This window comes from Bubalus kerabau, chromosome 14, assembly GCF_029407905.1.
Source record: "Bubalus kerabau isolate K-KA32 ecotype Philippines breed swamp buffalo chromosome 14, PCC_UOA_SB_1v2, whole genome shotgun sequence".
In the NCBI taxonomy this organism is placed as follows: domain Eukaryota; kingdom Metazoa; phylum Chordata; class Mammalia; order Artiodactyla; family Bovidae; genus Bubalus; species Bubalus kerabau.
In genome coordinates this window covers 34,282,914-34,295,363 of record NC_073637.1, presented here as the reverse complement: position 1 = coordinate 34,295,363, position 12,450 = coordinate 34,282,914, and the positions used below count along the sequence as shown (strand labels likewise).

Below are 12,450 nucleotides of genomic sequence, written 5' to 3'. Positions count from 1 at the left end.
TCTGACTCTGCAAACCCATGGACTGCAGCACACCACACTTCTCTGTCCTTCACTATCTCCCAGAGCTTGCTCAAACTCATGCCCATTGAGTCAGTGATGCCATCCAACCATCTCACCCCCTGTTGCCCTCTTCTCCTCCTGCCTTCAATCTTTCCTAGCATCAGGTTCTTTTCCAATGAGTTGGCTCTTCGATTCAGGTGGCCAAAGTATTGGAGCTTCAGCTTCGGCATCAGTCCTTCCATGCAATAGTCAGGCTTGATTTCCTTTAGGATTTACTGGTTTGATCTTCCTGCAGTCCAAAGGACTCTCAAGAGCACCCGAATTTCAAAAGCGTCAATTCTGCAGTGCTCACCCTTCTTTATGGTTATGGTTTCAGGTGGACAGCAAAGGGACACAACCATACATAAATATGTCTTAATGGAACCTATGAGTTTGTGCTAAATATCTCTGATGAAACAACTTTGATTTAATAATAATTACTAAATAACTTTTAATTGTAAAACACTACATAATAAATGAGTAAGTGAGAGAGCAATCATCTGCAGTTGATGTGAATAAAATGGAAGGTTCGGAAGCTGCACACCCAGCACACATGACAGGTTACCAGGGCCTCCCTGGGGTTCCAGAAGACACAAGGGGTCAAAGGAGAGAAAGCACTTTCAATTAATGAAGTTCACTGCAGGAGCCATCATGTGAACGTCGGGTAAGAAGATGGCAACAGAGTCTGGAGGGAAGGTGTTATGGATGAATTGTATCCCCCTCCTCAGATTCATATGTTGAAGTCCAACACTCAGTGTACCAGACTATGACCTTATTTGGAGGGAGGGTCGTTACAGAGGTAATCAAGTTAAAATGAGGTCATCAGTGGGGACCCTAGTCCAATATGGGCTTCTCAGTGGCGCTAGTCATAAAGAACCTGCCTGCAAATGCAGGACACATAAGAGACATAGGCTTGATCCCTGGGTTGGCAATCCCCTGGAGGAGGGCATGACAACCCACTCCAGTATTCTTGCCTGGAGAATCCCATGGACAGAGGAGGCTGGCAGGCTACACTCCAGAGGGTCGCAAAGAGTCAGACACGACTGAAGCAACTTAGCAGGCATGCATGAATACTAGTCCAATATGACCAGTGTCCTTGTAAGAAGAGGAAATGTGGACACAGAGACACACTTGGAAGGAAAAGGATGTGAAGAGACAGAAGGAGAAGACAGCCAACTGCAAGCCAAGAAGAGAGACCTGGTACAGAGCCTTCCTTCACAGCCCTCAGAAAGCAACAACATTGCTGACACCTGCATTTAGACTTCCAGCGCTAGAGCTCTAGGGTAATAAATATAAAGTTCTGTCGTTCAAACCACCTGTTTCTTGGTACTTTGTTCCCACAGTCCTACCAAAATTGTACAGAATGCATGGCAGGGAAGAAAAAATGCACAAAGCTGGTCACAGAGGTGAGGGAGTGAAATTTGTCCAATTAGCTTGAAACACAACGGAAGAGGAGAAACAAGACAAAAAGAGCCCCTATTCACTCAACAGTCCAATAATCAGAAACAGCTGCTGCTGCTCAGTCACTAAGTGGTGTCTGACTCTGTGTGACCCCATGGATTATAGTCCGCCAGGCTCCTTTGTCCACAGGGTTCTCCAGGCAAGAATATTGGAATGAGTTGCCATTTCCTCCTCCAGGGGATCTTGCCAACCTGGGTATTGAACCAGTGCCTCCTGACTGGCAGGCAGATTCTTTACCACTGAGCCACCAGAAACAGATATTCCCCCCAAACTGTTAACACATGCATGATTTGCTTATTTTCCATACATGTTACACAATCCATAAGAGAATAAAAAATCTCCCAAATTAGGCCCACTCAGCTGGAGGAAAAAATGGTTTTTCAAAATTTACACAGATTATAAAAGGGAAGAATTTGAAAGACTATGATGTCTCACTGTGCTGTCTGAGGTTGTTTAAGAGCTGCAGTTATTTTATGGGAAGTCCCCTGGAAGGCAAGGAGATGAAACCAGTCATTCTTAAAGGAAATCAACCCTGAATGTTCACTGGAAGGACTGATGCTGAAGCTGGAAGCTCCAGTACTTTGGCCACCTGCAAAGAACTGACTCATTGGTTAAGATCCTGATGCTGGGAACGACTGAGGGCAGGAAGAGAAGGGGGTGACAGAGAATAAGATGGTTGAATGGTATCACTGATTCAATGGACATGAGTTGGGCAAACTCCAGTGTACGGGCATACCACCCTGAACACACCTGATCTCGTATGAAGTTGGGCAAATGGAGATGATGAGGGACAGGGAAGCCTGGCACGCTTCAGTCCCTGAGGTTGTGAAGAGTCAGACATGACTTGGCAACTGAACCACAATAAATAAAAGCAACAGTCAAAAATTTTTTTCAAGACCTTTGTGGAAAACACAGAATCACCTTCAACTTGGTCGATGAGAAGAGTTTCAGGAATGAATGCATTTACCTGTAGGAGTCTCTGTTGCTGATGGTGTCATGACCCGAGTCTTCCTGCTCATCTCCGGCCATGTTAAAACAGACGCGTTTGCTGTTTCTCTCTCCCTTCTCGTTGTCACTGTCTGTTGGGACTATGGACTCAGATGCCTTACGTTCTAATTTAGGAGAATATGTTATCGAAGACAGAAGGCTGCAATGGGATTTAAAAAAGAAAGGGTAAGTGTACATTTTCACACAGGGGGCTACAAGTAACTACCTTGCTCATTAAATATGATAGGCTTATAGATATTTCTAGAATGCTTCTTCTAGATTTCCCCTGAAATTAATATCCTATTGCATATAATAGGGCTTCCCTGGTGGCTCAGTTGGTAAAGAATCCACCCACAACGCAGGAGACCTGAGTTCAATCCCTAGGTGGGGAAAATCCCCTGGAGGAGGGCACGGCAACCCACTCCAGTATTCTTGCCTGGGAAATCCCATGGACAGAGGACCCAGGCGGGGCTGCAGTCCATGGGGATGCAAGAGTCGGATATGACTTAGCAGCTAAATCGCCACTGCATATAAAGCCTGTCATGCCAAGTTCCTCTCAGAGTAAGAGAAACAGCACACTACTTGGACGAGAAAGTTGTATTCAAATCTAGGTTCTGCCATGGATTAGCTGTGCTATCCTAGCAAAACCAGGATAGTTCTCCTTGACATCTATGAAACATGGGTAGTAAGAAGAGTGTCCCACAGGGTTGCTGTGAGAATGAAATGCATGCAGCGCAGTGCCGGTTCACCACGGGCACACCTCGCTCCCCAGCCACTGTCACCACCATGTAAAGATACCTGGGAAACCTTAAAGTGCTAGCCAAATATTAAAACAAACACCATACGGGCAAAATCTCCTCACTGACTTACCTTCAGACAATAAAAACCCCTCTACCACTCTCCCTCTGCTTTGGGTTTCCTCCAGGCTTTCTCTATTTGTCAGAGAGAATGTCTTAGGGCAAACCCTTCTCATGCTCGTGTAAACAGAAGTCCTGCCTTTGTGACCCAAAGATGCTAAATACAGTCACGTACAAGATGGGGACAGGAGGCAGCAGGGGCTGCTACCCCAAGGGCATCCACAATCCACACATCATCAAACAGTCGTGAATCTGCCCAAAGGAAAAGCTCTTCCACTGGAATTTTACAGCTAAAACACACTGTCAGACTCTGAATTGGCATTAAACTAGATTTGGACTCTGAGTTGTGGCTCGGCAGTAAAGAATCTGCCTGGCAATGAAGGAGATTCAGGTTTGATCCCTGGGTTGGGAAGATCACCTAGAGAAGGAAATGGCAACCCATTCATGTATTCTTGCCTGGAGAATCCCATGGATAGAGGAGCCTGGCAGGCTACAGTCTAAGGGGTTGCAAAGAGTCGGAGATGACTCAGCAAAGAAATAACAACACAACTGATTCCACCAGGCTAAACTCGAAAGTTCAGCCGTAAATCACTTCCTAAACTAACTCAAAACGACACAATAATGGAATTAGTCCTTACTATCAAACGGTGTGCTGTAAAATTGCAAAACAAATTAAACCATAACTGAACAAAGGACTCAGACATGCTTTCTGCAGCCAGCATCATCTTTTCTTTTACCAAATACCAATGACATGCTGTTCTAACCAACAGTACATTTGCACGTTATCTTGACACCCATTTTTCTGTAGCAATGTCATATTTATTTTAGTTCAAGATCATGAAAAGATCTTACACTTCTTATTTATACCCCATAATGTCAAGCCCAATGCTGTGCACTGAGCAAATATTTATTAAGTGATTTCACTAATGAATTAATTACATTTATTGTACCATGCACTGTCCCTGGGGCTGTGAATACAGCATTTTACAAAACAAACAAAACTCCCTGCCTTCCTGAAGCTTAAATTATACTGGGAAGAAACAAACAATAAGCAAATAAACTGTATAGTATATAGTGTGTGGACAATGATGCTGAGTCACTCAGTCGTGTCCGACTCTTTGGGACCCCATGGACTATAGCCCACCAGGCACCTCTGTCCATGGAATTTTCCAGACAAGAATACTGGAGTGGGTTGCCATTTCCTCCACCAGGGGATCTTCCTGACACAGGGATTGAACCCGTGTCTCCTGCATTGGTAAGCAGATTCTTGACCACTGTACCACCTGGAAAGCCCATATAGAATATCACACGGCTACAAAGAGAAAGGGGAAAATTTAAAAAAAAAAAGAAGGAAGCTGGGGCTGCAACTTCAAATAGTCTCACCATGAGGTGGTATCTAAATAATATTTTGGCATTTTATAGTTTTTAGAAGCTTGGGAGAATGAGGAAGTTGTATTAGATTGCTCAGGGCTCTGTGAAGCTATGAATTATTTTAAAGACACTTTTTCTATTTGGAAAGACACTTTCATGTCTCCTAAGATAGATTGTACACTTCTTCACTCCCTCCACCTCAAAGGTTAAAGCATTAGATTAACTCCAATTACCCAAACTGCACACTGGCAGACAGATGAACCCTGAATACCAAAGAGGGAAGAGATGACAGAGTTCTCATTCTGCGAGGAGTCCTCTGTGCTTTAAACATCTTTTAAATGAGAAATCATGGGTCTCAGTATAAACACTTTTTTCAAAGCTCTGCAAATTATGTTCACATATTTGCTTTCCATTTTAAACAGTTGTAGTCTTGATTGTACTGATCCTGTGGGAACACTTGTTAGGCTAACAAACAGAGTATAGAAAAACAGTGTTTTTGACACTGAGTTTTGTTTTGTATTTTTTTTTTTTTTACAAAATTCCTAGATTCTTAGAAGCAAAAATAGAGGCTAAAGCTCAATATTTATGCTCACAGATATATTTTCCTTTACTTGTGTTCCTATACAGTGTTAAGCTCTCTCTGACAGCTTATAGGTCCATTGACTCTGAATGAACATCCTGAGCTGAGCATCATTTCTGGTCAGTCTGCACCTAATACTCCTGATGCATAAAGATTTTTGTATGTGGTAGATTGCACCTAGGGCTTCCCAGGTAGTGTGAGTGGTAAAAATCCTACCAAGGCAGCAGATGTAAGAGACACAGGTTTGATCTCTGGGTTGGGAAGATTCCCCTGGAGGAGGGCATGGCAACCCATTCCAGTATTCTGGCCTGGAAAATTCCATAGACAGAGGAACATGGCAGGGTACAGTTCATGGGGTTGCAAAAAGACATGACTGAAATGATTTAGCACACACACACACACACACACACACACAAGCAAGAAGGCACCATCTCTCCACAGATTAGCCACCAGCCTAACACTTGAGTGCCTAGAAGGTCAGGCACACTGGCTTTAGAAGCAGGGCTGCCCAGGCAGAGGTGCATCATGTTCTGGGATCAGAAAGAGGCTAATGCAACAGGAGCTCAGGGAAATAAGTTTGTTTTTTTTTTTTTGGTTGGGGGGGAGGGCAGGGACAAATCATGTTGGGATGTGCAGGCCACAGTAACACATCTCCTATTCTTCTACTTGCACTTCAGTGTCATTAAGTGGTTTTAAGCAAACAGCAAAATCTACCTGTACAGATTCCTCTGGCATCTGCCTAATGTAGAATGTACCAGATGGAGAGATGCAGCTGGAAAGTTCTATACCGAGTACTAGGGAGGGGATGATGGTTACCCAGTGCAAGGTGATGGGGTGGATAGGTTCTCAGGTACAACTGACAGAACCTGATAAGGTGCTGGAGGTGAAGCAAAAGGAAAGAAAGGAATCACAGAAGATACCTAGACTCTGGCTTCACAAATGGAAGGGATGGAGAATACTTTCCTGAGAAAAGGGACAACCTTGATGAGGGAGGGGTCAAAGTAGATTTAAATAGGTCAAAGTAGATATGAGGTTCAGAAACAAATTTAAGTTTGAGGAGTCTGTGATACAGCCCAGTGTTTCATAACCCAACTCAGACAGACTGTGAGAAGAAATCATTACATATAATCATATAACTTCCCTATATCAGGCTTCCCTGATAGTTCAGTTGGTAAAGAATCCACCTGCAATGCAGGAGATCTAGGTTCAATCCCTGGGTTGGGAAGATGTCCTGAAGAAGGGAAACGTTACCCACAACAGTATTCTGGCCTGGAGAATTCCATGGACTATACTGTACATGGGATCGCAAAGAGTCGGACACGACTGAGAGCAACTTTAACTTCATTTAATCATATAACTGTGACCAGTGAGCTAACACACATTAGCTTTTATGAAACTGTGCCTACTTTTTTACATTAACTAGCAAAATGCTTGTGAAAACCTAAAAGATAATTCAATCACTAGCCTTGACGTTCCTATCTGTAATCTCCAGGTCGCTAACTGTCCTCAATAATGTGTTTTGTTCATCACTCAACTATGAGGCCCCAGACACTTGGAAAATGAAGTCTGTTCTCAAACTTTGTGTCTTCATCAGCCCTCAATACTCTTTACGCATTTTCTTCCTGTAAGAATACACCAAGTCTGAATTTTAAAATCCCGTCAAATCCCTGTACTCTCCACGAAATATTTTTCCCTTTACTTATGTCTAGTGCCTAAGTGTCATTAACTGGAAAATAGCCCATTAAAGGGCAAAAGTATTTAGTGAGAAAGTCAATTCCTAGGCAGATGTTAAGAAGTCCAGGATCCCCAAGAAGGAGAAAGGGGTCTGAGGCTCTCGAAGTGGAGATAGGGGTCTGGAATTCTCAAGAAGGAGAAAAGGACAAACTTTTTTTTTTTTTTTTCTCTCTATTCCTTTCAGTTCAGTCGCTCAGTCGTGTCTGACTCTTTGCAACCCCATGAATCGCAGCACACCAGGCCTCCCTGTCCATCACCAACTCCCGGAGTTCACTGAGACTCACGTCCATCGAGTCAGTGATGCCATCTAGCCATCTCATACTCTGTCATCCCCTTCTCTTCCTGCTCCCAATCCCTCCCAGCATCAGAGTCGTTTCCAATGAGTCAACTCTTCGCATGGGGTGGCCAAAGTACTGGAGTTTCAGCTTTAGCATCATTCCTTCCAAATAACGCCAGGGCTGATCTCCTTCAGAATGGACTGGTTGGATCTCCTTGCAGTCCAAGGGATGCTCAAGAGTCTTCTCCAACACCACAGTTCAAAAGCATCAATTCTTTGGCACTCAGCTTTCTTCACAGTCCAACACTCACATCCATACATGACCACTGGAAAAACCATAGCCTTGACTAGACGGACCATTCTTGGCAAAGTAATGTCTCTGCTTTTGAATATGCTATCTAGGTTGGTCATAACTTTTCTTCCAAGGAGTAAGCATCTTTTAATTTCATGGCTGCAGTCACCATTTGCAGTGATTTTGGAGCCCCAAAAAATAAAGTCTGACACTGTTTCCACTGTTACCCCATCTATTTGCCAAGAAGTGATGAGACCGGATGCCATGATCTTAGTTTTCTGAATGTTGAGCTTTAAGCCAACTTTTTCACTTTCCTCTTTCACTTTCATCAAGAGGCTCTTTAGTTCTTCTTTGCTTTCTGTCATAAGGGTGGTGTCATCTGCATATCTGAGGTTATTGATAGTTCTCCCAGCAATCTTGATTCCAGCTTGTGTTTCTTCCAGTCCAGCGTTTCTCATGATGTACTCTGCATACAAGTTAAATAAGCAGGGTGACAATATACAGCCTTGACGAACTCCTTTTCCTATTTGGAACCAGTCTGTTGTTCCATGTCCAGTTCTAACTGTTGCTTCCTGACCTGCATACAGGTTTCTCAAGAGGCAGGTCAGGAGGTCTGGTATTCCCATCTCTTTCAGAATTTTCCACAGTTTATTGTGATCTACACAGTCAAAGGCTTTGGCATACTCAATAAAGCAGAAATAGATGTTTCTCTGGAACTCTCTTGCTGTTTCGATGATCCAGCGGATGTTGGCAATTTGGTCTCTGGTTCCTCTGCCTTTTCTAAAACCAGCTTGAACATCTGGAAGTTCACGGTTCATGTATTGCTGAAGCCTGGCTTGGAGAATTTTGAGCATTACTTTACTAGCAAGTGAGATGAGTGCAATTGTGCGGTAGTTTGAGCATTCTTTGGCATTGCCTTTCTTTGGGATTGGAATGCAAACTGACCTTTTCCAGTCCTGTGGTCACTGCTGAGTTTTCCAAATTTGCTGGCATATTGAGTGCAGCACTTTCACAGCATCCTTAGTCAATTACACAACTCAGTTTAAACTCTGTTTAAACTAGGGATTACACAACAACAATGTATCTGGCTGTAGGACAGTTTCTCCTTCCTGAAAACCTTCTGACTAATCCTGATATCTTAGAATGTATTATGGGAGTGGGTCTGGAGGATCTTTCTATTGTTAAATTCTAATCTTGTTATCCTAAAATGTAAATTGTGGGAGTAGGTCTGGTAAAATTTTCACAAACTTGAGACATTCTTTTGATTCATTGTAATAACTAATTAAAAGTATACAACTCCATTGCTAACACCAGCAAGGGGGGCACTCTTTCTGCCCCCTTCTGATGTCTGTGTCAGAAGCTTTCTCTGTCTCTTTTATACTTTAATAAAACTTTATTACACAAAAGCTCTGAGCAATCAAGCCTTGTCTCTGGCCCCAGATTGAATTCTTCTCTTCCGGAGGCCAAGAATCCCAGCATCTTTCATGGTTCAGCAGCAATCTTTCATTAGCTTCCCAAAATGGAACAGGAATCACCAAGTCTTGATGAAATTCATAACATCACCTTACTTCCTGTTACTAGACAGCAAATCTGTCTCCAGTTCTATCTTTGGATCTGAACAAGGTAGGAGGATTTAGAGGAATGCCTACACGTCATGTCAAAAGACATGTTCCCAAGAGACAGGAAAACCAGACTTCATGATTAGACAGGCTCAGCACTAGGTCCTTTCACAGGAATGAATGACTTCTAGAAAGGCGAGCAGTGAGGTGCTTCAAGGTTTTAATTCTCTTAAAAACTTGGCAGAGCATCTGAGATCTGCTTCTTCACTCTGCAGAGAATAATTTCTACATGGTGAGAAAATTGTTTGGTAAATATCTTTTTAAATGATTTGTCAAGCTCCACTGCAGCATCTCTGAATGATGCAATGGGGGACTCCAGGCACTTGGATGACTGAACTATTTTAAAGTGATTAGGTTACACACTGAATTATGGTGAAACATATTTATATTTGGGCTTCCCTGGTGGCTCAGATGGTAAAGCGTCTGCCTGCAATGCAGGGGACCCGGGTTCAATTCCTGCGTCGGGAAGATCCCCTGGAGAAGGAAATGGCAATCCACTCCAGCACTCTTGCCTGGAAAATCCCATGGATGGAGGAGCCTGATAGGCTACTGTCCATGGGGTCGCAAAGAGTCAGACATGACTGAGTGGAATTAAATTATATGGTGCACACAGAAAAGACCAAGGAAGTTGCTCATATCACTGGCGCATTTCACTTCACTTTCCTAGTAAACATGCACAGTTGGTGAAGGCTTTCAGAATAACAAGTAAAAATAGGTAAACATTTTAGGTAGGTAGTTTGGTTAATAAAAATAGCTTAACCCTCTTTCAGAAATTAGTGCTTTAAATATATAAACATTTTAAACCAAGTACAGGAAGCCCCTTGGCTCTAACCATTTTCTTGAAAGTATATCTACTTTAGCTGAACTTGTAAAAAAAAAATCAATAAATTAACAAAGACAGACAAAGTCTGGACAACTGCCAGGAAGTGCTGGGTAGTCAGTGCATTAGAAATCCAGTCTACAAGGCAGCGTTCACTCAGGTACATCAATAATCCTACCATTGACAAAGGACTCCTCTGAAAAGGAGGAGTAATAACTCTTGGTTTAACTGGAAGTGTGGGATTGGTCCAGATGCTCTCCTAAAATCCCTCTGAGATCTCAGATACATGAATGCTACTATCTATTGCCTTATTAATAAAAAGTCTTCCTCCTGAACTTTCTAAATACTTCAGGGGAAAAAAAGAGACTGGCTTCTAAAATAGAGTATAACATATATATTAATAATAAAATCAATTTATTAAGGAAAAATATAACATCCTAAAATATTAACTTCTCTGTCACACTGTCATTCTAAAACAATTCCAAATACCATATAATTGCTTAAAAATAACCACCTGTTCTCTCAGTAATCTCAAGCTGTTTAACTTGTTTATAACTGCCATGGTCACAATATACCAAGTGATAAAAGTAATTTTAAAAACTAGTGTATTTTAGACAAAGGAAAACAGAATTTCAATTCTAAATTAATTCATAAAAATGTCAGAAAACAATAGCACAGTAAATAGTAACTATCAAAATGTAATTTTAGGATCTCCCTGGTGGTCCAGTGGTTAAGAATCCACCTGCCAGTGCAGAGGACACAGGTTTGATCCCTGGTCTGGGAAGATTCCACTTGTGGCAGAACAACTGAGCCTGTGCCCTAGAGTCTGTGCTCCACAATGAGAGTAACCCCTGCTCACCTTGCCACAACTAGAGAAAGCCTGCACACACAGCAATGAAGACAGGGCACAGCCAAAAATAAATAATTAAACAAAATTTTAATAAATTAAGAGATAATCTTAGAAATATGATGCATCTAATATAATGATTTTCATCTCTAAATTTCAAAGATGTGTAAAGCAAGAGAAAGTGTCAGTTAAAATTTCATTAGTCTAATTACAACAGAGCCTTAGAGTAAGTTTTAAATATTTTAAGTCATATGTGAATTATCCATGGAAGTAGGGAAGATGTGTGTGAACTAAATAATACACATTTGATACTAATCTAAATCTGCAACTCCACAGTGAGTACAATAAAAAGAGGAAAATGGTCCTGATAGTCTTCAGATTCTACCCATTAGGATATATTCAACAATTTCAGGCTCCTAAATGATAAGCAAGCATGTCAAGCACTAGGCTGATTGCTCTTTGTATTCATTTTTATAATTTTCACCATAAATCAACACTTTGTTATTATTCACCCCATTCTATACATGAGGAAGTGAACTCGTAAAGTCCTGTATTTCCTAGACTAGATGTGATCATAATCACACCCATGACATAGCCAATTTCCTATAGAGTTCAGGCAGTTCTCTAACCATCAAATTCTGGAATGAGAATCAGAGTTGACCTCTTTGGAAGAATATTATTCAACTCCTTCTTCTTCTCTGTTCTTAATTTTTTTAAAAGTTCCAAATTACTGGCACAGAGATTTGGATAATTCCTCAGTAAACCAATAATTCAATCAGAAGAGAAAAACAGGTGTTGGTCATTCCTAGGGCTATAGACTTTTAGTTTTACTCATTTAACATGTTAAAGATTTGGTATATTTTACATTTTTCCATAACATCTATCAAGTGCCTATCCACCAAATATTGTGTTCTTGTCTGTAACAGATACAAGCAATTCCCTATACACAGTTTGTAGTCTTCCAATCATATTGTTCAATCGAACATTTGCACATTGAAACTCAGTGTTTTCTGTATGAAAGAATTTTATTCTCCTCTCTGGTACTAAATTCAGTTCAGTCGCTCGTCATGCCGACTCTTTGCGATACCATGGACTGCAGCACACCAGGCCTCCCTGTCCACCACCAACTCCCGGAGCTTACTCAAACTCATGTCCATCGAGTCAGTGATGCCATCCAACCATATCATCCTCGGTCGTCCCCTTCTCCTCCCACCTTCAACCTTTCCCAGCATCAGGGTCTTTTCTAGTGAGTCAGTTCTTTGCATCAGGTGGCCAAAGTATTGGAGTTTCAGCTTCAACATCAGTCCTTCCAATGAATATTCAGGACTGATTCCTTTAGGATAGACTGGTTGGATCTCCTTGCAGTCCAAGGGACTCTCAAGAGTCTTCTCCAACACCACAGTTCAAAAGCATCAATTCTTCGGCCCTCAGCTTTCTTTATAGTCCAACTCTCACATCCATATATGACCACTGGAAAAACCATAGCTTTGACGAGATGGACCTTTGTTGGCAAAGTAATATCTCTGGCTTTTTAATATGCTGTCTAGGTTGATCATAGCTTTTCTT

The 12,450-nt window shown here is 41.8% G+C and overlaps 1 protein-coding gene across 2 annotated transcripts in view; it reads right to left on the bottom strand.

Moving 5' to 3' along the window:
• PREX2 (phosphatidylinositol-3,4,5-trisphosphate dependent Rac exchange factor 2) overlaps positions 1 to 12,450 on the bottom strand; it is a 787,616-nt gene that overhangs the window by 111,776 nt on the left and 663,390 nt on the right. For both annotated transcript variants that reach the window (XM_055546191.1, XM_055546192.1), the window contains one exon: positions 2,468 to 2,647. In XM_055546191.1, coding sequence (XP_055402166.1) covers positions 2,468 to 2,647 — 180 coding nt within the window. The remainder of the gene's footprint in view (positions 1 to 2,467; positions 2,648 to 12,450) is intronic.